The following is a 26323-nucleotide window of genomic DNA, read 5'->3' on the forward strand; positions in this document are numbered from 1 at the left end:
CTGTTTATCCACATACGATCACTGACTGGAATAATCCCTTTAAACTGATTCTGAAGGAATACAGTCTTCATTTAATGGAATGCAGAGATTTCTTCACACATAGCTAGATCTCAGTAAATGGTTCAGTACCCCCTTGAATTTTCTACTGTTGCCAACTTATCTTGCCTTTCCTAGACAAGGTATAGTAGCACTGAGGTGCTTAGCCTATGGTTTGGAACCCTAACCACAAATGCAATCCAAGATGCGGAATTATGTCTCCGTTCTACTAGCTTTCGTTTTATCTGAATCAGGTCACTTTACTCAGTGATCCACATCTGTGCATTTAAAGAGTGCGAACAAGAATTTGCACCATAAAGTTTACAAAAAATATTAATTCAGAAAACTGACCAAATATCTGCATTTACCATACCAGCTGCTTTACTTGTATAAAATGACCCTCAGAGGCATGTTCTTCACTTTTTCCTGGCTCTGTAAAAGGCCCGAGGACAATGCCAACTACACTGCAGGTAACAGCAGTGGTTGTCAAAACCACTCCTCTCTTTTCATACAAGGATAAGTGTTATCCAGCTGTTGGGTGAACCTGGAACAATTATGTCACCCCCTGCCGTGCCCAGCAATGACTTTCTATCACTTTCTATCACTGACTATGCACTTTCCCAGCCCCTATTGCTCATTTGAATGCAGGAAAGCATAGTCCTGCTGGGTGCAAGTCTCTTCCTGGCACGCAAATGGGTATGCAGGAGGATCGATCAGTGCTTGCTTAGGCTCTATTCACATCTGCATCAGAGGCTCCATTGCAGATTCCGTTGTTGCTGCTTTATTGTGTCCGGCAAAAGGACGAACAATATGACGGAAACCTGATGGACACTTAAAGAGGCTCTGTCACCAGATTATAAGTGCCTTATCTCCTACACAATCTGATCGGCGCTGTAATGTAGATAACAGCAGTGGTTTTTAGTTTGAAAAACGATCATTTTTGAGCAAGTTATGAGCTAGTTTAGATTTATGCTAATGAGTTTCTCAATGGACAACTGGGCGTGTTTTTACTTTTTACCAACTGGGTGTTGTACAGAGGAGTATATGACGCTGACCAATCAGTGATCAATCAGCGTACATTACAGCGCCAATCAGATTATGTAGGAGATAGGGCACTTATAATCTGGTGACAGAGCCTCTTTAAGTCAATTGGTTCCATTGGTGTCCGTCATACATCACGGTTGCAGTGCCTTGACGCAGATGTGAACAGAGTCTTAATTGTATATAGTCACTGTTGCCAATAGCTGTATAGCACTTACACTGATGTGAAAAGAGGGCTGTGTTATCTGACTACTGCTTCTGCAATTCATAGAATTTGTAGCACATTTTCCATATTCTTGGGTCTTGGATGTTGAAAAGTAAAAACAGGCTTCAGAGGAGTACTCATTTTCAAGTAAAGCATCTGTTATGTTCAATGCTAATTTTTGGTTCATTCCCTCAATTAACACATTTTGCTCAGCATTTCACTTTAAAAGAACACCATGCACCATTCATATGTAAGGCTGAATTCAGAATTTTACTGCTTTCCCATCATTGCATTGTGGGAACTAAGACAGCACAGACAAACTGTTAAGTCACATGTCTGACGGTGGAGGGGAGCTGAACTGCTGTCTGTTTCCAAGGGCAACCAGCAGAATTTGAATTCAGCTATGTATATAAATGTAAAATGGTACAAAAACAGAATAATATTAAAATAAAACAATTTGTAAAGTTACTCAACTTATTAAAACTGAAATGATGCTTTAACAATTCCAATGTTTAGCACAGAGTAGTGAGTGGTGCAGTTTATTTTTCTAAATGTATAAGAAATATGTATAGACAAAGTTATCTTCATATGGCTGACATGTTTTACTGATCATTCGCATTATGTGAAATAAATCTTATAGCTATTGTGTATTTCACTTTAAGCCCTAACATACCGGGAGGGCCAAATGGTTCCTATTTGCTGTTTATGTCTCTGTCAGTTAATGTTTGGTTTTGTTTTATTAGTTTATCTATAATATTTTGAAGAGTCACTTAGGGTTTGTTACTATAAAGAATTACAAATAGCAAACATATGGGCCGGCAAATCAGGCATGCTCTTTCTACTATGGTACTAAAGCGATGCAAATAATATTCACTTGTAGATAACCAGATGTTTATAAAAGGGAGTGGAAAGAAATAAGACTGATCTAATGTATAAAAAGAAACAAAAAGTAGAAGTTGCCCATAGCAGCCTATCAGATTCCAGCTTTCATGTTTCCAGGGCAGGTTAGAAAATTAAAGAAGTGATGTGATTGGTTAGGATGGGGAACTGCTCAACTTTTTTGTCTCTTTTTATACATTTTTCATTCTATTTTATTTAAAAGATGTAGCAAGAGATGGCATGGTATTAGGAAATGCTGACCATTGCTCATGATGGGGTCTGAGTGATGAGACTTGGGTTGTTACCAGGCCAGTTATTTTTTCTTTGTGACAATAACAAGTGTCGTTATCTTTCCTTCTTTGCCACGTCCACCCAAGTGTCACATCAGCGAATTCCAGTTTTCTGCCTTTTTTTGCATGATTTGTGCAAAATTACAGAAAAAAAAAAGCCACAAAACCAACATGTTTAAATGCACCAAAAACCTGGCTGGGTATTTTTGGACGGAAAAGTTTGTAGCCCTAGCTCGAACCCCGCTGATCACTAGAATGAAACGGCTCAGTGCCTTGTAGAGCACCAAAGCTTCTGAATTTTTCCCTTTTTTACTCATCTTTATTCACTAGATTGGGGCTGATTTTCAGACCGTTTTCTGCAAAGCACCTAGACGTTTGCAATGCTGTGCAGGGGAAATGATAAGGGGGACTCAGGTCCTTTATTCTTATGATCAGTTGGAGTCTCTGTGATCAGAAAGTGACAGCATATCCTAGTAATATGCCATCACATGCTATTGATAGAATACCCCTTTATGTGCTAACAGAGGGGGGTAAAAGGAGTTACCCGCAGGGGACTTTGTATTCATCTGCAGAAGTTTCTCTTTAATTCATAAATGATTTGTGTATCAAAGCTAAAGGTACATTTTCATAATTTTCATTGTATATAAACTTTTTTGTATAGAATCTTGTTAAATAGCAATGATAGATACATACCACGACTTCATGTAACTCCATCATTTCCTATGGGCGTGACTAGAGTAAATGCTGTGTACAATAGTGGATTATGTTGGTGCTATATAAGAAATGGGAAATCACAGATAAAATTATTTTCTATGGCTGACTGCTAACTTGTTGATTTATCAAGCTGAAGCCAATGCCAACAGTCATGGTATAAGGTGTCCTTGCAACTCTCTCATTTAAAAAAAAAGATTTTCAATTTTTTTAAATTTAATTTCTTATAAAACCCTGTCTGATACTTTAGGTTCGATGTGCACATTGAGAAACTATGGCGGTAATACAGCTCGGTGCTGAGCTTTTATATCAGTGCCAACGATGTGATTGGATCTAGCTCTAGAAGTTCAGGGCAGCCTTTCCGAAAGCCTTTTTTTGGGAAAGGCTTTCCTTATATCCCAAGGATGGGATCGGATTCCCTAGTTGGGATCTAAGCATATGTCTTATGAGCCTTAATACGATAAATTTCTTGATTGTTTCCTATTAAATTAGTCATATAATGTGTGGCGATGCACATGCGATCGCTGTCGGTCAAACGCCCTGTCAGCCGACAGATTTCTTTTTCGACTGCCCCACAAACATGCAAACCCGCCTCAGTTGAACATGTAAGCTTATTTCCTTGGGGTGAGGGGAAAGCCGCTGCTGGACCCCTCTAAAACAAAGAATCTAAAATGCCTGAACCTTCTTACCCCAGAAATCTGCTGTTGGGGGACTAATGGATGACCTGTATACATATAAGGCCTCATGCACACAAACGTGCTTTTGCGGGCGCAATTCCCCCGAAAATCCACGGGAGAATTGCGGCCCCATTCATTTCTATGGGGCCATGCACACGACCGTAGTTTTTACGGTCCGTGCATGGCCCGGGAGCCCACACCACAGAAAGAACGGAGATGTCTTATTACAGCCGTCTTCTGCGGACCAGGCTCATTGTGCATGTCCCGCGATTTGCAGGCGGCTCGCGGCTGACAGTCCGCAGCCGGCCGACCCGAAAATACGGCCATGCACATGCCTATGGTCATGTGCATGAGGCCTTAGGCTTTGTTCATTTCTGTGTCTGAGGCTCCATTAGGGTCCTCCGTCGAAGTTCTGGTGAAAAATGCCTCCTTCTGGAAAAACAACGGACACCCTCATAGAAAGAGTCAATGGATTCCGTTGCATGCCTTAAGTCTCCGTAATGCTAGGGCTCCAACACTTCCTATAACAGAACAGAAGAATGGAAAAAAATTGCGCTGGTGTGAACGAAGCCTTAGACCGTCAGCTGATCCAGCTGAAATTGACGGGGTCGGACGACTTTGATCTAATGTCTATGGTCAGCTTTAGTGCTTGAGATAGGAGAATTATATTTTAAACCTCATTCAGGACATGGATGGAAGTGAGTTCTGCGGAACACGTCAATGATTTCTAATTTAATAAAGAGGAGCACTTTATATTATACCAATAGTATATATAGGGGATATAACGTAATTTAACAATTATTGAAGGGGGATTTTAGATTGATCACCATTACATTGTAGTCTTGTCCATGTTGGAAAGTGTAACTAAAAGTGTGCACAGCAAGTTATACTCATAGTTCTACCTACACAGCAACGTCGTGTCCCTAGAAATGTATTCAGATGCTGGCAACTGTGCATTTATCTCCTGTGCTGGGACCAGAGAGGTGGGGGCTACATAAACGGGTCTGTAGCAAGCAACGTAGATTAAAACAATAATAAATATGTTCACACAGGAACTTCTTTCCTCCCCACCCCCCTTATCCCTCCTTTGCAAAAGTGCTGTACTTTAAAAGTTTTTTTTTTCCTGGCAGCTTGGTGGAAATAGAGAGAGAGCTCCGTCTAATAACACACATAGGAAAAGGAAACTATTGTATAATGCATCCTCATCCCTGTGCACACACAGACACACACACACAAAAGTTTCCTCTAAGGTCCAGGGGATTCTTTAATTTCTCATTCTAACATACCCTCAGTTTGGGAAAAGAGAAAAGACATTTTTAAATTTTAGAAAATTCTTCTCCCACCTGTGCTCAAACCTTGGAGGTCACGGTGGGTAAGAGCCCGTGGTGACAATTTTTTCTACTTCAGGGGCCCGGGCGGTTGTGGTTGGTACTGTTTTTGTGCTTTTTTTTTTTTTTGTATTTTTCCTTTTTTTGTCTTTGCCCTGGGAATAATATTATCAGGTAGAGATATTTTCCTGTGGTGATACGTGAAACCTAAAGAAGGGAAAGCTGGAAATGAAGAGAGTCCTTTGCGTGATTCTTGGCATTTGGCTTGCTACTGTGGACAGAAAAGGTAAGAATTTTTGGTAATTCTGAAATGTTGATTGATTCTAATAAATGATTGCAGGACATGGTCAAATGTGAAGGTCATAGACAATATTTAAAGAACTAGGTCAAATATGTAGGGTATTGACAATGTTTGTAGGACATGTTTGTAGGTCGTGAATAATGTTTGTAGGACATGGACAATGTTTGTAGGGCATAGACAATGTTTGTAGGACATGGACAATGTTTGTATTCCACGGATGAGAAATCTGATTACTAGACAAGAGAACATATATCACAATGAACAATCTATAGGGTCACCCTTGATTTGTTACTTTATGGCGTTTGACATTGTATAATCCTCAGGACCTCCACCCCTGTTAATACACCATGTATAATTTACTAATATTGTACTACAGATTTATAAAACCTGTCCATCATTAACACAAGCAAACCATATGACTACAAGTTACACCCAAAACATAAACAAGGCAAAATCCTGACCGCAGCAGACCCCAGTTTCCAAACGCCTATAAACATCATGCAACATCTGTTATTATCAGGAAACAGTTTACACGGGATTTAGGACCATTATTGTGTAGTATATATGTGAGCTAATAGCGGAGGGCTGTTTTCACTTTTATAAAAGTCTCATTCTCAGGCATTGCAGCTTTAACTACTTAACCCTTAATATATTGAGCATGACAGTGTATGGACATCTGTAAACCTTAGGAGTTATTTTTACAAAGTTTTGCAAAATGATTATCCCATATGAACTATATGGGGTCTCTATACCTGGCCTATCTTAGTACTGCCTGGTATAGTCTTCACAGATCATTCTTCTCGGAATACACCTTCTAAATTCATGATCCTATTATTTCCCTGTGTTCCAACTATAGGTAAATCTCCTTTTCCATATTTTACCCTATTAACCGCTTCATTCCTTAACGAAAAACTTGATTTTCATGACCATTATATTTTCGGCAACTTCAATGAAGCTGTTAGTTGAAACCCACATTTTAAGACCATAGTTCATTTGACCTCAAACTTTATAAACCTAAATGCCTATCCATTTTACTGACTTTCTCTGAACATATTTGGACCATTATAACTCTAGTAATCTCTCCACCGACTCACTTGTGCATCTGCAGTATTTTAGTTTTATAATTTCATCAGAGAAATTATCTGAGAATTCTACGTTAAACCAGGTATAATTCAATCTGTCATACTAGGCAATCGGATAATCCCATATATGAGATTAGGTAATCTGATAATTCCATATATGAGACTAGGCAATCTGATAATTCCATCTAGGAGATTTGGTAATCTAATAACTTCATCTAGGAGATTAGGTAATCAGATAAGTCCATCTATGAGATTTGGTCATCTAATAACTCAGCCTAGGAGATTAGGCAATCTGATAATTCCATCTAGGAAATTTGGTAATCTAATAACTTCATCTAGGAGATTAGGTAATCAGATAATTCCATCTATGAGATTTGGTCATCTAATAACTCAGCCTAGGAGATAAGGTAATCTGATAATTCCATCTATGAGACTAGGTAATCTAATAATTCCATCTATGAGAATAAGTAATCTGATAATTTCAGTATTTTCAGAGTTTTTATTTTATAAAAATGTAATCTAACTTTACTTCCATATATGAGACTGGCAATCTGATAATCCCATGTATGAGATTAGGTAATCTGATAATTCCATATATGAGACTAGGCAATCTGATAATTCCATCTAGGAGATTTGGTAATCTAATAACTTCATCTAGGAGATTAGGTAATCAGATAATTCCATCTATGAGATTTGGTCATCTAATAACTCAGCCTAGGAGATTAGGTAATCTGATAATTCTATCTATGAAACTAGCTAATCTAATAATTCCATCTATGAGAATAAGTAATCTGATAATATCAGTATTTTCAGAGTTTTTATTTTATAAAAATGTAATCTAACTTTACTTCCATATATGAGACTGGCAATCTGATAATCAAATCTATGAGATTAGGTAATCTGATAATTCCATATATGAGACTAGGCAATCTGATAATTCCATCTAGGAGATTTGGTAATCTAATAACTTCATCTAGGAGATTAGGTAATCTGATAATTCCATCTATGAGACTAGGTAATCTAATAATTCCATCTATGAGAATAGGTAATCTGATCATTTCAGTATTTTCAGAGTTTATATTTTATAAAAATGTAATCTAACTTTAGACCAGTAGAATTGAATCTGTGATTCTACCTACTATATCACAAAGCTATTAGGTATAATATACAAAGCCATCTAATAACTAAAGTCTATACTATCAGTTATCGTATATTACAGATGTAGCAGAGCTGAATTTGTCATTTGTTACTGCTCATTGTGGTGTCAGGGTGTTATCTGAGGTTAGACATAGGATTGCATGTAAATCTAATCAGAGAGTGATCACCAAGCACTAATAAAACCAAGGTCAGTTGGCAAATTCAGCTCTGCTACATCTGCACCTGGCGTCCTGCAATTCCGCTGCAAAAATATTTGTTATTTCTGGTATTTGTTGCGGGTTTTACCTCCCCATTGAATTCAATAGGGAAAACCTGCAACAAAACATTAATCCTGCATGGTGTATGTTGTTTTTATGCAGTTGTATTTAAATGTATATACAGTTTGAGCTGTGGGATTACGTTTTATACTGGCCAAACATATGCCAAAAGAACACCCCGTTTGTATAGGCATTTCCGTTAAAGTTTGTGGGCACGTAGGAGTATACATTGGGAGACTTTTTGGGCATATACCCCGACCGTGCACCACAGACATGAAGTGAATGAAATCTTAAACCTTAAGAAATGATGTGACTAAGTGGCTATGATTCTCTTCTGGCCATAGGCCCTCAGGCACTACCCTAATGCCCAAATGGTCAGCACACCCCTGTAGTGATCTGATACTGGGAAATGACTTATCATCATGTATCAGATAGTAAATTGCAGGATGTATCACATATAACCTAATACAATATATAGATCACATATAGCCTAATACAATATATAGATCACATATAGCCTAATACAATATATAGATCACATATAGCCTAATACAATATATAGTTCACATATAGCCTAATACAATATATAGATCACATATAGCCTAATACAATATATAGATCACATATAGCCTAATACAATATATAGATCACATATAGCCTAATACAATATATAGTTCACATATAGCCTAATACAATATATAGATCACATATAGCCTAATACAATATATAGTTCACATATAGCCTAATACAATATATAGATCACATATAGCTTTATACAACATACTTCAGCAGAACACATACCAGTAGATCCCTATTGTTTCTGGACTGATTGAATGATCACAATACACTCTTCATGGACTGTCCCAACATAAAGTAAGGCTGGAGATTTTTGCTATGATCTGACCGACAATTACATCTTAGGGTAAATGAAGATGGATATATGGACATAGAGTTGTAGCAAGGCTTTTCTTACTCCGGGAAAAAATTCATCCCTGCCTGATGCTTGATCACTTGTTATATATCATATCGCATCCCACACACCTTTGTCTTAACACATCTTAATTTATAGTACAAGCATATACTGTATAAACATCCAGGCTAACATTCTTTTTATAACCTACCACTGCCCATGACACCCCATTATAATACCATCCATCCAGCATCAGCACTTCATTAAAATTCTCCCCATTATGTTACCATTCCAAAGCCTATTATCATCATCCTACAACATCAAGAAAACATTAGATTATTCCTGCACCTGACAAGTCCAATGCCCAATTATCATTCCCTGTGTCCATGCCCTCTCTTCACTATGGCTGAGCCCTACAGTGTTACTATAAACCATCTGGGCATGTTATCAGGCTCGGACTTGCCCACCAGAGTATCAGACGACCATCCGGTGCCAAATATTGGGCAGAAAACAACCCCATTTGGAGTTGACTTTGGAGCCAATCACTTGCCTCTAGGGTCTATTTCTTAGGGGTTCATCGATTATATGTCCTGTGTGGTGGATGTGCACACTGTCTGTTTTGATGAAGTGTGGCCCTTAGAATCCTTTTTTCTGGTGGGCACAAGGAACCCCAGTCTGACGCTACATCTTATGTCTGAACCCGCAACAAATGCCTATTCCTATGCTTATAAATGACCCTCAAATTGCTTTGCAGTTCTGGTAAGGCCTATTTATATGGAGTAATTGTGGTTCCAATGGGAATGATAATAAGCACCGGTAACGATAATGGACCAACGTAAGTGAGATAATAATTAGATGGAACGTTGATGGAACGTTGATCATCACTGGGGAAATTGATCGAGGAAGCATTACATTTTTAACTATTACCTGGGCACAAATCACATTACAATTATAACAATATCCTTAATCCTCCACGTAAATGGGATTTTGTCTATAAAATCGCCAACTAATTTAGTGCATAACGATAGTCATTGCTGAGTAACGCTGGTGGTGGCCCAAAAAGAATGTTACCCCAATCAAATTAGAGCCTTTATTTTTTTAAGGTAGTATAGAAAAACCTGATTGGTTGTCATGAGCAGGCAACTGCTTAGCTTTTTCTTTAAGGTCGTTTTTTAAGTATGGCGCATCAGCAGGAATATATACAGGATATGGGGGTCCACATCTTGGTCGCACCCCCCTACTACTAATTTTTTTTTTACATTAAATGGACCCGAGGGTCTGGAACTAAAGAAAATCAGTCCGGAAGGGCACCACATGTACATTTGGGCTGGGCAGCAGTATTGTATATTCTGGTATTAGATGATCTGGGATATTATCCTATCCATCTCCTAGTATTGTATATAGAAATAACATACATATGTGCTCTTTGAAGAAACCGTAATTCAGCTCTAATTTCTCAGCGCTAGATAAACTATGAGAGATTATCTAAAATTGGTTTATTGTAGTCAAGAGAAGGGATTGTAAAGTGGGGGTGGGGCAGTCATAATATCTGCAATTTATTTTTGGCTTATTAGTCCTACAGAACTAAAAGCTCCTTAATACTAAGCATCTGGATGACATTTTACACAGAAAGAACTCTCAGGATATATATTAAAAAAAAATACCAGCTCTAATAAGTAAAGATAGTAAAAAAATTAAAATAGAGTATCAAAAAGACTTGAAGGTATCACCTACCAGATGTTCATACAACCGTCCCGTGAGATACAGCGTATTGTTTATTATTGTACTGTTGGAGCGTGTTGTATATTACTGAATATACTCAATGTATAACTCACCTGGAAAGAGTTGAGATTCTAGAAACTGTAATACCAGTCCCAACCAACAGTGGGTGCTAATTCTTTTGTTCTATAAAACATTATTCTTCAACTACAAAAGATATTTTTTACATTGCACAATCTTACGGATATAGCAGAGCTGAATTTGTCATTTAAGCCATTGTGTTGAATTTTCTTGCATCCCTATAACCTTGTAGGTAATGAAAGGTAGTTTACCTACAGTTCTATATACAGTAGTCCCTCAACATAAAATATTAATTGGTTCCGGGACAACCATTGTAAGTAGAAACCATAATCCTATGGAAAACAGGTAATTGGTTCCAAAGCCCCCAAAATTTCCAGCCGAAACAATAAAAAAGGTGGATTGAAGACAAATAAGCACAAAAATACAAAGAAAGCATGTATTGTAAGTAATATAACAGTACGAAGGAACAACTGGAAACTGGTTAATCATTGTCAAATCTCTTTTTATTGGTGATACAGTACAGTGGTCCCTCAAGTTACAATATTAATTGGTTCTGGGACGACGATTGCAAGTTGAAAATATTGTAACTTGAGACCATAACTCTATGGAAAACTAGTAATTGGTTCCAAAGCCCCCAAAATGTCAACCATAGCTAAGAAAAACAGATGATTTAGCAGATAACTAGTACAGATAAAGCAAGTTCTCACATATAAAAGTCAGAAATACTGTAGTTGGTGGAGGCTGTAAAGCAGTGTCTTCGATGAGGACAGGAGCCTGTACAGTACACAGTGTACCAGAAATATAACATCGAGCCGCCCTCACCTGGTGTCCAAAGGAGCAACTCATCCTGGCGCAGGTAAAGAGCAGTACTGGACATGTAGTACTCTACTGTAGAGAGGCGCTACTGGACAGCCAATCAGGGCATGCACTGGATCTTCCAGCCAATCACTTGCGATCAAGATCCAGACTTTTTTGTGGCATTGTATGTTGAATGTGGTTTCAAGTTACAATGTCCCAGGAAAGACCACTGTATGTTGAAAATATTGTAACCTGAGGCCATTGTAACTTGGGGGACCAATGTAATGTAAATGGGGCATATTTATCAATGCAATTGTTCCAGTCTTCAGGAATTCAAAAGGATGTCCCGTTGTGCTACATTTATCAATGTGTAAAAATTAGACAATGGCGCATAATTTTATATTTGGCACAACTCAAAGTTGTACTTTAATGGTTGTTAATAAGAAGTTTGGTAAAACCAGCAGAAGTTGTAGCCAGAACACAATTAAAAATGACGCTACGGTATCCCAAATTTGGCGCTTTGCTCTAATGCACATAACACCACAATAGCGATGTGTTTAATTTAATAAATATTCCCCAATGTGATATCACAATGAGTTTTACCAAATTAGAAACTCCACTCTGTTTACAGTATATTAATGTAAATTACACTAATCCGCTAAGTATTGGTAGTGAAAGGAAGTGGTCTATACTTTTTTTCTCCTCTGCATTAAGAATTACACTAAGCCCAAATGTATTTGAAAAAAGAAACAGAAATCAGTTTTATTTTGTGTAGCAATAAACCACATGACCTTACCATTCATTTTAGGTTCCACGATACAATAGCAATGTCATGGTGATAGATCGTCTTTAAAATGGTGTCTGAACGTTAAGCAGTCTTACAGGGGCAACGTCATGTTATTACGTTAACATGGTTCCATTCCGAGAGCTGTAAATATTAACTCCACGTCATAAGCATCTCTCATGTTTGAGAAATAAGTTGTAAAATTGGGCTTTCAACCTTAAAGAGGACCTTTCAACTCTCTTGACATGCCTGTTTTATTAAACACTTGCATTCTCTATAAAACAATAATTCTGGCGCATCTTTTCTTAGAACTCTATGTTGTTCCGTTCCTCTGTTATTCTTCCTACAAATTTATGAATAAATTAACAACTAGGTGTTACCAGTTGGGGGTGTGTCTTTACACAGTCTGGCACTGTCCTATCAGTACTCACAGTTTCAGACTATTTAGGGACACGCCCCATTGACAAGGGGAATGGTAACATTCAGTTGTCAATTTATTCATAAATTTCTAGGAGGAATAACAAAGGAACAGCACAATGCAGAGTTCTTAGAAAATATGCTCCAGAATTGTTATTTCATGGGGAGTACAAGTACTTACTAAAACCGACATGTCAGGAGAGGCGACAGGTCCTCTTTAAGGATTTGCATTCTGACCTAGTTTTTCCACCCCTGCACAATGAAAGAGATATTATTTTCTGCTTTTCAGGTTTTTTGGTATTAAAATCCTAGTCCATGAAGTTCTTGTTGATGGGCTGTAAATCAAAGGTCACTTCCATGTGAAATGTTTTAGGCAGCAAATACTCAGCTTTGATCATAATGTTCTACTTATGGCCTAAAAGGAAAGGGTGATGAGAGCATGAGGTTGAAGCTGTGTATCGGAAGGGGCACTCACTGACGCACAAAGGACTTTTGTTGCACTCTATTGTAAAATCAACTGTATTTTAGTTGGCTTCTCACCATCATACATTAGTATAGTAACATAACACAGTGGTTCTTAGAGTACCATTATTCCTATATTTACCCTATACGGTACATTATTATAATGTATGGTTCAAAGTCAGATGGCCTGTGTACATAGAGAAATCACATGTGGCTGCTATGGGGACGTTGGAGAGACGGGACCCAGTACTGGTTGGTCCCATCCCCTTTGCTATTGGTGGTGAGTACCTGTGCAAGACTCCCCTCTAAATAGGAATGATAAGGTTAGTAAAGGGGATGGGAATCGGCCCAGGGGTCATGGAAAGAGCATGAAAGGGGAAACAATAGGTGGCAAAACCTAGCAACATAATCGGGTGCCTATTTCGATTTTTGCTATGGAGTCCCCCACACTTGTATGTATGCCGCTGCGTGTGTATTTGAAAGTTTATTTTTTCTAATCTACTTTTAAACCTATTGTCCCTGCACTAATGTCTTGAGGTGGGTTCCTTTGTAAGGCTTTTTTCACATCTGCGTCAGGGCTTTCCGTCAAAATGGAGCCCTGACTGACACAAACGGAAACCAGAGGTTTTCCTTTCAATCACCATTGATTTCAATGGTGACGGATTCGGTGTCAATGGTTTCCGTTTGTCTCAGTTGTGCAGGGGTTCCATTGGGTTCCGTCATTTTGACGGAATCAATAGCGTAGTCGTCTACACTATTGATTCTGTCAAAAAGACGGAACCCCTGCACAGCTGAGACAAACGGAAACCATTGGCACCAGATCCGTTACCACTGAAATCAATGGTAATGGAAACGGAAACCTCTGGTTTCCATTTGTGTCAGTCATGGCTCCGTTTCGACGGAAAGCTCAGATGGAGCGTCCGAATGGAGCCCTGACGCAGATGTGAACAAAGCCTAAGTCAGCTGAACCTTAGCAGGGTTTTAGTAGATCCCTGTAGCCAAGCCATCATAAAAATTGGTTACTAAAACAAGGTCAAAACATGGACATATGCATCCACCACTCCAAAAATTAGCTTCACAAAGTCAGAGGGCCATCGCAACAGTGTATTGTTTGTAATAATACAGGGGGTAGTCTTTTGGGAAATGAGGAATAATGTGCTTTATTTTCTTGTACACCTATATCTTGCACACCTACGAGAGACACCATTCCATAATGTCAAACCTCAAACTGATTGTAATACAAATAAGGCTGAGCCCAATAATTTCTCTTGAGTCTTTCCTTCCACAGACTATTGTGGTTGGGACTAAGAGCGTTCTCTTGCAATGTATACGTAGAAACTGGTCAGTCTAGGAAATGTGTCTACTACTCAGTAGTGGTGGATAGTGGAGTTGTAAGTTAATCGGTCCAGTATTCAGATGGCGTCTTCTGCAGGTCCTCATGGGCCTCTTGCTGCACATGGGGTGGATAGACTAGTGGAGGTACTGTAACTTGATAGTGGAGACCCAGGTAAAACTAGCAATGCGTTTTATTCAGTAGTTTGAGTCATACGATGGGGACAGTGAGGAAGTCCAGTACCATTCACCCATTCTCATACTTTACTAATACTTTACTAATCAAAAACATAAAGTGGGAATTTATTAAGACTGCCATGTCGTACACAAGTTGGAGTGAAATGCACCAAATTTGTTAAGAGGCACACCCCTCTTAATAAATCTGGCGCATTTTGGTCTGTCTTAGGAAAGCAAATCTACACTATGAGCAGGAATAGGTTTTTGCTACAACGTGCAAAATTTTATTGTGTAAGAATATATATTTCGAAACAATGGTGGTCCTGCCTCCTCATAGTTAACCACATCCACTTTTTGTCCCACTTTCAAAAGTGTCAAAAGACCTAAGCCTAAATATGGCGGGCCCCAAAATGTTTGTATTTTCTATGCCAGAAAACTGGTGTAAATTCATTGATATATTCCACCCACTGTATTTTGAGCTATTAAGAGTTTACCAGGTAGAACAGCTTCACATGGAGGTTTTCTGTTGGCTCTAACAACCCCCAGTCATTTATCAATTAAATCTAAGCATGTCAGCACTTACGTATGCTGGTGGTAGTAGTAAGTCAGTAGTAATGACATTCCCATTAGTGGGAGTATAATCCGTATACTTCATAGGGTATAAACTAAAATACATAATATATATTTAAAAATGACGACCAAACTGGTTCTTCCTCTTTAATCCCAGCCAGAACTACTCTTGTCTCTGCATTAAAGTAGGTTTGAGTTAGTGCAGTACACTGCGTAATTCCCTACGCTTTCTGGTGAGTATTATATTGCAGAGCCCCATGAGTCACTGAATCCCATTATGTTCTTCACGTCTTGATACCTACACCCTAAGCTGCAATGCGTTCTGAGTCATTTGCGGCCATATGGATTACAAAGATTCCCTTTGTCAGCTGATACATTCTTGTTTGGAATTCTATAGCGCAGTGTAATGAGTAATATTCCAGTTTCATGATTTCTGCAATAAATTGCAGACCACAAAATGTTATCTAATAGGACTGTCTGTGTTTCATGTCAAAGTTATTGAGATTTTTGTATGCAGTCATTGAATTCATCCTTAAATACCCTGATATGTTATACGTTCCCTACTGTTCTACTCTCATTTTCGCTGCAAACCTGACCCTAAATAATACTTGTTTATGTAATTATTTATAACCCATTACTTATATATTTCAAAGAACTATTGAAGTAATGCAGTCAATCACTACAGTCCCTGTTCCCATTGGTGCTGATAATATAATATTCATAAAAAAATCTATTCTCCAATGATTCTCAAAAATTTGAATCCTGATTTGCCACGAATCTGTTGTATGGATTCTACAATCTCTAGCGCCTATCTCCATTACTCACACGTTCTTAGATCAATTTCATGTAGGTTAAATTACCCAGGTAATGTTAGCTGTCTCCTCAGGCCCCATGCACACGACCGTGCCCGCAATCACGGCCCGCGATTGCGGGCACGGCCGGCCGCCGACTGACAGACGCATTTTCGGGCCGTGCTCACATACAAAGTATGGGAGCACGGCCCGCAAAATGCAAAAGAACGGACATGTTCCATAATTCCCGGAACATTTCCACGGCACGGACACCCTTCCGTAGTGCTACAGAAAGGTGTCCGCGTTCAATGAAAGTGAATGGGTCCGTTTTTGCGGACCGCAATTGCGGTCCGCAAAAACTGAGGTTTTTTACGGTCGTGTGCATGGGGCCTTACAAAAGAATGTTGACCTCCAATAACTTTCAAGTTTGAGTACACCTAATTCTTAAGGGATTGTCTCATGAAGACAACCCCCTATGTAAATAGAAGCTGGCCTGGCGATCAGTTGATTGCTGCAGGTAGCCAAGAAATCAGCTGTTATCGCCAGGAACCCTGAGTCTAGCCATACATAAATAATTCATGGTAATGATTCTGTAAATGTATTCTTCTCATAGTTTTTTGTTCACAGTTTTGTTTTCTTTCTTTTCTTTTTCGCTTTTCTTTAAAAAAAAAAAAAAGAAATGTTCACAGTTAAGGGATATTTTCAACATTGACCTGAATATACCTTGTTTCCACCAAGGAATCAGAAAAAAATACTCACAATGAAATGCAAAGAATATGTTTTTGAAAAACAAAATGTTCCCTTTTTTAATTTGTGTCCTGGTATCTTCCATGACCATGGGCAAAAGTTGACATCCATGGATCAGTTCTCTTCAAAGTTCTTATCAGATCATATCCTTGTAAAAACAATAATGTTGTCCTTCACTTTACACTTTAGATTAAATGTAATCTAAAGGGTTCAGTATTCCAAGAATAAGTAACATGGATATCTTTTCAATAACTTGAGTATGTGCTGCAAAATCTCTTTAGAGCAGGCCAATGTTTTATAATCTCAGACTGGAAATGTATAATGTTTTTCTTAATAAAGGGATTTGATTAGAAGGATCCTCCAATGATAAGCTGTTCGCTGGGTGTCCTGCTTCTGGGAGCCCCATCGATCATCTGTGATCCATAGGAAGCCTGACAACAAACATTTAATCTCCCTGTGGTGCCACTACTGGAGAAATGTAGAATTACACAAATCATATTTTAATAATTGGGCTGTCTATGTCCTGTACATGCCAGGTTCTCCAAAGCAAGATATGCTCTTTATAGCTGGCTAATAGGATCCTGAATGGTGGACTTCCTCTCCTAAGGGTTTCTTAAAAGGATATTTGAAAATGGGATTTCTAAATCATACATCCCCTTTAGGATTTTGTAACCATAAGCATTTTCAGTTTTCAACTATTTTTATTCTTACCGGACTGACACAATGGCACAGCTTATACAGGGCCACTAGTTGTAGAATGATAGATCGTTTATGCCTTCAAACAGCTCATGAAAATCTAGTGAGATATGAAAACATTATAAATCCTAGTCAGGGGTCCATAATTCCATCTCTCCATTTTAATTAAAGCAATTTCCACATAAAACGGTGCCATGCTGAAATGAGAATCAGGCTCTAAAACTTTCATGTCTAATAATGTACCTGGGAATTGAAACATGAAATAATGTTGCGTTTCTTTGGAGTTTGCAGGTTTTGTATTAATATAAATTCAGATTATGCTGATTGCGCCATTGAATATAAGTACTGCCAAAACCATATTAAAATTAAAATTATTCTAATCCAATTACAAGTTAATTCATTTTTATAAGGTTTTGATATACGTAAAGAGTACTGCCATACTATATTGGGGTCAGTGCTGTGAGCAAACGTCCATGTTCTTGCACACCATTATAAGGGTAAGGCAAGGCATCCCCATCTGATGCTTGCGTCAGGGCCATGTAACCATGTAATAACCACAAGCATACAATTCTGAAGCCTAACTCCACTTCTCAAGATTCAGATGCTACAACAATTAGTTCTAATATACCCTTCTTATATCACACTTTTGAGATCCTGGAAGCTGACATCTAGTGTACTCTTTAACGTGGTCATCTACTAGGAAGCTCCTAGGTAAGTCTCCGGCGACTTACCTTTATTAAAAAAAATAGTGGCTCTGCTGGTCAAAAACATACATTTTTTATTCATCGACCTTTTACGAGCTACTTGCCCAAATACGGGCAAGTAGAAAAAGGTTAGTCGCAATGATGGAACAGCAGGTCTAGATGTTGCAAATAAAACTCCTTTACTGACTGGTGGTATATACAATTGGCCATAAGGAGTTTAACACATCTCTACAAACGAGAGGCACAGTCACTTTGCCGTCATAATTTGTAACGGTTAATGTGGGCAATGATGGCTCACCAACTTCCCTCAGCTTTTTAGACAGAACTTCCAACTTATTTCTGATACAGAGGTATGTCCTCTTAAACTTTAGGCTCACTTTCTGTCTCTCTCGTGAACTTCTTGGTCTTGGTCTCGGGATGGCCCCAGTCAACTCCACCTGACTTTTCTTGAACAAGGCTCACAGGGAGGCCCCTGGCAACTTCCACCTGTCTTAACTGTCTGCGCGGAGGCTCTTGGCTACTTCCACCCACTTGTTCCAGACCCACTACAGTTTCAGGGTCACTTCAACTCACGCACTGGACCCCAGGCTGCAACAGCTGCCTTTTATCAACTTAGCGCCGCCGCTGCCCTTGCACAAGGTTTACAACATCCCTACCCTATATGCGTTCTCAATACTGTTATTGCACTGCATAATATCCTAGAACATGTCATCTGGCCCAAATGATCTGGGTCAATTTTCCCGACACTGCATTTAAAGGTACAAGTGAAGTGAGCCAGCACTGCCTGCAACAAGACACATCACCATGGACTAACTAATCTTCATTGCAAACAGCAAAGCTATAGTTAAAACCGCCAAAATGGCCATCAATTTCTCAATATTGCAGGTGAAATATCCACAGACACATATTGTAACAGTGCGGTAGAGATATTTCCATAAGGGGAAGGCCCCACATGATACATGATTATATGACAGTGGTGTAACTATTCTTAAAAAGTTACGTTCTTTAATGTTTCCTTGTAATTTTATAAAAACTTTGGCTTAGAAAGCTACTTTTTTGGGGGAATGTTTTTGAACTTATTAACTGTTTTGCTAATTGTTTCCAATTACTAGATAATGATGCCCCCTTTACAGAGTCTTCCCTGGAATTGTTGAGTTAAGAATTACTAACTGTAACGCTGACTGCCGCTGACCACCGCCATCTCACCTCCCCTGACGGCCGTCATGTGTCCCTTCTCGCTATGCCGGCGTCTCCCTCCACCTCTCCGGAGACGCTGGTGCATTCTGCTTCCTAGTCCCTGCTCCCGTAGGGTACGCACTCGCTCAGGCGGTCTCTTAAATGGCCAGCGTGTGCACCACTAAAACCTTCTCCAGCCTATCCATGTAAACCCTTGGCTATTTAGTCTGACCTGCTCACTGCCCCAGTGCCTGAATAATGTTGTGTCTTCCCAGTGTTTGTCTCTCAAATGGTTCCCAGTCGTATCCTGTATCCTGAATCCCGTATCCCGTATCCTGAATCCCGTATCCAGTATCTATGTCTAGTGCCTGTGCCAAGTCGAGTGTCTGTGATGATTTCACCATCTGTGTCCGGTGGCTGTGCCAAGTTGAGTGTCCGTGACAAATGCACCACTCCTGCCTGGTGTCCTAGCCAAGTCCGGTGCCAAGTCCGGTGTCGGTGTCAAGTCCAGTGTCTGGTCTCGATGCCAAGTCCAGTGTCCGGTGTCGCTGCAAAGTCCAGTGTTTGGTGTCGGTGCAAAGTTCAGTGTCCGGTGTCAGTGCCAATTCCGGTGTCGGTGACAAGTCCGTTGTCGGTGCGAAGTCCTTTGTCGGTGCCAAGTCCAGTGTCTGGTGTCGGTGCCAAGTCCAGTGTCTGCTGACGGTGCCAAGTCCAGTGTCTGTTGTCGGTGCCAAGTCCCGTGTCCGGTGTCGGTGCCAAGTCCAGTGTCCGGTGTCGGTGTCAAGTCCAGTGTCTGGTGTAGGTGCCAAGTCCAGTGTCCGGTGTCGGTGCCAAGTCCAGTGTCCGGTGTTGGTGCCAAGTCCAGTGTCCGGTGTTGGTGCCAAGTCCGGTGTCGGTGCCAAGTACAGTATCCGGTGTTGGTGCCAAGTGAAGCGTTCAGTGTCCGTGCCAAGTCCTGTGTCAGAAATGTCTTCAGTATCTGTGTTCTGCATCCGAAACAAGACAGCTTCCAGTTGTCCGGCTCAAGCCATCTACCAGCAAGTACTCTTATCCTAGACATTATACTATACTTTGTTTGACCAGTTGCTACTCCGCTACGGCAAAGTGGCACAGTGGGTCCACATTCCCCACAGTCGTGACACTAACTAGTTTCTTATAACTCTTGTAGGGATCTAAAATTCCTGATTTACTGCTCTATTGTTTCCTTGTAGGACTTGTTCCAGTCATAACTTGGGTGTGTGTTTCCTGTTATCTCTTCTATTACCTTGTACATGAAATTTCAATCCAGCATCGCGTCATTCCTGTTTACGGGCATTTATATTTCTGCTGCCCTTAGTTCTTTAAAGCATATTTTCAGCTCAAATGTATTTATACAGGTGAGCGATTAGCATTCCTATATTCATATGGATTTATCTTTGTATGCAGCTTTAAAATGAATACTAAAAATCCTTCAGCCATTTTAGATGGCCATAATACAGCAAAATTTTGACAACTTTAGTATGTCCAAACCCCCCTGCCCCCCCATAGTTCTACTGAAACATCATAAGTTTAACCGTATGTCTATAATATACATGTTAAAATATATAGGTGTATTATAACTGCCAACCAGTCTTAATACTACTTCATCTAGCTCAAGCTCCATTTACCATAAATTTCTATGTGGGAAAAACGAGAATGACAATCCCTGCGGGACCATTTAGCTATTGACTCTGGATCCTGTGGTAGTGTAGTTAGGAACCGGCAGCATGGGTCAATGTTAAAAATACATAATCTCCACCCAATGTTGGACTGGGGTTCCTAGTGCCGACCAATGGAGATGATTCCGAGGACTCAGCCTCCATCTATATAGAATATGTCCACTATATAGAACATGTGTCTACTTTTCATTTCATCATAGTCCTTGTTATCATTGCACACACCGGACATATCATTAACAAGGTCTTATAGGTTATTTGGGAATCATCTCATAAGAAATAGACCCTAGTGACAAGTGAGAGTTTCCAAAGTCATCTTCAAATCAGGTTGCCTTTTGCAGGACCTATAGAGGCTATTATTGTGTTAGAGCTTGTGCTCACCGGAGTATCCTCTGGTATTTTCTGGTGGGCCAGTCGACCCTGTCTGCATCAAAAGTTAGAATGGATTTACTGCTTATGCATTCAACAGCATAAAGGGGTATTTTGACACGGATATCAGTATTTCAAAATGTTCTGTTCCTGCTTTTTATGGTGTCTAATGGCCCACAAATACCTCTTACATCAATTTGCCTTTCACTCTTGGTTCTGCGGCAGCACTTCAGTTTGTGATCTTCCAGTTTGTGGCCGTTTCCTGTCCTCTTATACTACAAGACCTTTGCTGCATTGCGCTGGCTGGCATCTCAACCAGCTGGGGAAGCTCCTAGGTGACCTCACTTCTGGATGATTTGGCATGCCCACTCCAACTCCCGTAATAACTTTAGAATATTTTCGTTGGTCTGGAGGACCAGGCGCATGTGCAGTAGGGGATTGAGCTAGAATGACTAGTGGTGCAGGCACTGTGAGAGATGAAGATTGAGCATGCGTGGTGAAAACATGATGTGGATCTACCACGCAAGCTCAGATAAGGAGAAGACAGAGGATGTCATCAGTCCCCTCCTCTAGCGTACAGTGACGTCACCAATGACGTGCCGTACATTGAGTCCACAGAAAATACATCTACGTGAGGTAGGTAGAAGTCCCGATTTCAAAGTTTCTGGCTTCACGTGACCGGTTGGGAGATACAGCGTTTAGAAAATAAATATATTGCAAAGTGACATGGACTTTTATGTTGATTTATTTAGACGATAGTATAGGTGTCACAGGCCACCCTTCTAATTCTCAATCATAATTCTTTACAGTGCAATTCCTTTATGCCCTGTTCACACTGAGTTTTGTTTGCAGGCAGAAAAATCTGCCTTAAAATTCCTTCAGGAATTTCTAGTCAGATTTTGACCTGCCTGCAATTTCTTGCCGCGGTTTTCACTACGTTTTTCCCTGTGGCCATTGATCGCCCTTGGCAAAAATTGCAGCGAAAAATGCTTTCTCTGTCTTCCATTTATTTCAATGGGAGGTCAGAGGCGGAACCGCGGCAAGAAAGAGCATGCCGCTTTTTTTATGAGAGGCGGTATCGGCTTGTTTTTTTTGCCACGGATTCCGACGCGGATTCCACGTCAGAATCAGCATTAAAAAACTGGGCCTAAGTCTGGCAAAAATATGACCTGAACGGTGCAGGAATTTGAAATATTCTGGATTATTAGACGGTCATGGAATTATATATGGAACCCACTTGTAAGGGTAGAGAACCTTCAGGGAGAAATTCCACATTAAATTGCAATTCTCTGCCGGATTGTCAGACTTTCTGGACTAATTGTTGCCGAATTAAAGAAATGTCACTATATATGTATAGTGGTTTAGGTGGCATTAGTGTTGCAGGGTGCTGTCGCCATTTTTTGTCTGCTATATATGTATATGAATATATACTCTTCTAAATATATCATTGTAGGTCTTGAAAAAGAGTTTGATTATGTTGTGACCTGCTGACTTTTTCAGCAGTGTTTAATGTTTGATGTACGCCACATAATGGAAACTGACACCACACTTGCAGCCAGGCTACATGTTTATGTGTAAAAACAAAGGGTTAAATGTGATGCTTTATGTAATGCAGAGGCAGAGGGTCACTATGCCAGGCCTGTCCCTGATTTTTATTGGTGGAGGTCATGCCTGGTGCATGGGAAAAAGAAAAATTGGCAGCTGGTGCGGATGTCCTGATCCCCCTTCTTCCTGCCACCCTTCTATCCCTATTCTTTATTTAGCTTTTCTAATGGACAGGAGGAATCAGACAGCGGAATCTGTCACTGCCTGATAACAGATCAGGGACCCCTTCTACGGTGGAGAGACTGAGGGATATGCAAGCTTTCTATAGGGCAAGCTATTTGCAGTGATTTTAGTTTTGTATATAATGTTTGTAGAATGATCGAACTTTCTAAGATAAATTGTTCTGTCCAGGGGCATAGCTAAAGCCTCATGGGCCTGGGTGCAAGAATTCAGCTTGAGCCCCCTACCCCTCCCCAACACCACCATCATCAGACCCTTGCGCGCGCCTATGCCCAGACGCCTTGCCCAACAGCCCTCATAGTATAATGCCCCCACACAGTATAATGCTCCCATAGCTGCCCCCACACAGAATAATGCCCCATAACGTATAATGCCCCCCATAACAGCCCCATACCGTATAAGGCTCCCCATATCAGCCCCCACAGTATAATACCCCACCTAGCTGCCCCCATACAGTATAGTGCCCCCCATATCAGCCCCCATACAGTATAATGCCCCCATATCAGCTCCCCATACAGTATAATGCCCCCATATCAGATCCCCATACAGCAGAATGCCCCCCATATCAGCTCCCCATACAGTACAATGCCCCCCATATGAGTTTCCAATACAGTATAATGCCCCCCATATGAGCTATCCATATAGTATAATGCCCCCCATATGAGCTCCCCATACAGTATAATGCCCCTCCATATCAGCTCCCCATACAGTATAATGCCTCCCATATCAGCTCCCCATACAGTATAATGCCTCCCATATCCGCTCCCCATACAGTATAATGCCCCATATGAGCTCCCCATGCAGTATAATGCCCCATATGAGCTCCCCATACAGTATAATGCCCCCCATATGAGCTACCCATACAGTATTATGCCCCCCATATCAGCCCCCATACAGTATAATTCCCCCATATCAGCCCCATGCAGTATAATGCCCCCCCATACAGTATAATTCCCCCATATCACCCCCCATCTTATCAGCCCCCCATGCCATATCAGCCCCCCATGCAGTATAATCCCCCCCCCCCGCAACATCAGCCCCCCATACAGTATAATGCCCCTATATGTGCATAATATAAAAATAGCATAATTACTTACCCATCCCCGTTCCCACGTCGGGTGGAGGATCCTTCGCCTCCTCCGGTGTGTGCTATGAGTGACTCGGCGCAGACAGGCGCGATGATGTTGCTACATCCCGCCTGCCTTTGTCGAGCCGCTCAAGGCACAGTGAATGCTGGATCAAGGAGATGTCAGCTCCTTGCTCCAGCATTGAATGGAACCGGGACCTCGGTGAGTGACTCGCGACCCCCCGGAGGTCTTCACACGAATCCCCAGGGGGACGCGACCCACAGTTTGTAATGTATTGTGTTGTATTGTGCAGTTTGCGGTGGAGAGAGGAGGGGGGGGCTGTAATTTAACGCCCCCCCCCCCTCTCCACCGCAAACAACACAATACAACACAATACATTACAAGGCAACACAATACATTACAAGGCAACACAATACAACACAACACAATACATTACAATACAATACAACACAACACATTACAATACAGACTCTGCAGCTCACCTGGAGTCCTCCGCACCGACTCTTCCACTGCACTGGCTCGAAGACGTGTCACGTGACAACACGGTCACATGGTACACCAAGTGTACCATGTGACTGTAACCAGGAAGTGCCGGCTTCACGGCACAGAAAATGTATTAAACAAGCCTGCTGTATGGCAGCGTGGGCCCGCGGGCCCCCCAGGCTTAGGGGCCCGGTCGCAACTGCAACCGCTGCGACCCCTATAGCTACGCCACTGGTTCCGTCAATGATTTCAGATTTATCTATTAGCTTTATTTCCATAAACTATACCAGGATTAAAAAGTGACTGCTGAACAGGTGCTTATAAAGCTATATGTAGTCTAGATGGACCATGGTTCACTAATAGCCTCAACATCTGCGCTCTACCAGCAAGGGGGAGTAATTCAGATAACTATATCTGCAAACTAATATTTACACACTTCCCTAATATAATTTTTGAAGTTCATTTCCAACCTTGAATACCACAGGTTTTTTTGTTTTTGTCATTCAGATGGGTCCAAAATTCTTAGTTATTCATTTTATTAATGCCAGAGTTTTTTTTTATATAGAGCCCCAAACCTCTGTATACTAACTTTATGATAAAATTCTGTTTTCATGGACCACTAGACGGAGCCTAGGAGCTTACTGCATACAGTTAATACATTGAAAGCAATACGAAAATAGTTGACTGTAAACTTCTCAGCTCCCCCTAGTGGGGATTGTCTGTAAATAGAATTTTATCATTTAACTGTTTGTCTATGATGAGATTTGGAGCTCTGTATCAGATAAAAGGAGCTCAGACCACTAAAATAATATATTAAGAAATTTATAAACAAAGAGTGCTGGACCTAAAAATGACGTGGTATTAAAAGGTGGAGCTTCTCTTTAAATTCATCTTTTTTGTGAAACACTATTGAAATGTATCCTTTTTTCTTATTATGTGTATTCCTTTTTTTATTTTTTTGTATTGACCATTTCCCATTACTCTGTGGCAAACAATAACAGGAAAACATTAAATTAGATTAAAAATCATTCGGATTTAAAGGGGTTTTCCTGGGATACAAAATGTTTGTACTAATACACTTCCTAATATACAGTACATTGTGGCAAACATTTGTTTCTATTCCCCCTACCTCTGGCCAGCCAGAAGTTCTGCTTTTCATTATAGTGATTTGATTTTTTTGCTTCTCCACACGCTCGTGCACGAGCGTTATTATGCAGACAGACCTGTGTCGATACGTCACTGAGTATTAACACAGGTCTTTTATTGAAGCATAAGCAGAGAATGAACAGCACGGGGATTGAAGAGGCTGTGGACCAATAGGATCCCTCAAACCTGGGACTTCTGACGTAAACCCGGGTTTGAGGCATCTTATTGGTCCACACCCTCCTCAATGCCCGCCTCATTCATTCTTTGCTTATGCTTCAGTGCCGGCACCATTTTCTTTGTGTTCCTTAATATAACTCAGTGCTCGTGCACTGCCCACCGCAAAAATTGTGTCTCCCTGGAAAACCCCTTTAAAGACAATTATACAGTCATTTGCAAAATCAAAAAAGGATTATAGAAAACTGCTTTACA

General features: G+C 40.4%; 1 protein-coding gene across 1 annotated transcript in view; it reads left to right on the forward strand.

Moving 5' to 3' along the window:
• The first annotated feature begins 5064 nt into the window (after positions 1-5064).
• Positions 5065-26323, forward strand: part of FLT4 (fms related receptor tyrosine kinase 4) — a 212944-nt gene continuing 191685 nt past the window's right edge. The window contains exon 1 of the mRNA XM_075856190.1: positions 5065-5453. Coding sequence (XP_075712305.1) covers positions 5396-5453 — 58 coding nt within the window. The 5' untranslated portion in view covers positions 5065-5395. The remainder of the gene's footprint in view (positions 5454-26323) is intronic.

The sequence above is a fragment of the Rhinoderma darwinii genome, chromosome 3 (assembly GCF_050947455.1).
Source record: "Rhinoderma darwinii isolate aRhiDar2 chromosome 3, aRhiDar2.hap1, whole genome shotgun sequence".
Taxonomy (NCBI): Eukaryota; Metazoa; Chordata; class Amphibia; order Anura; family Rhinodermatidae; genus Rhinoderma; species Rhinoderma darwinii.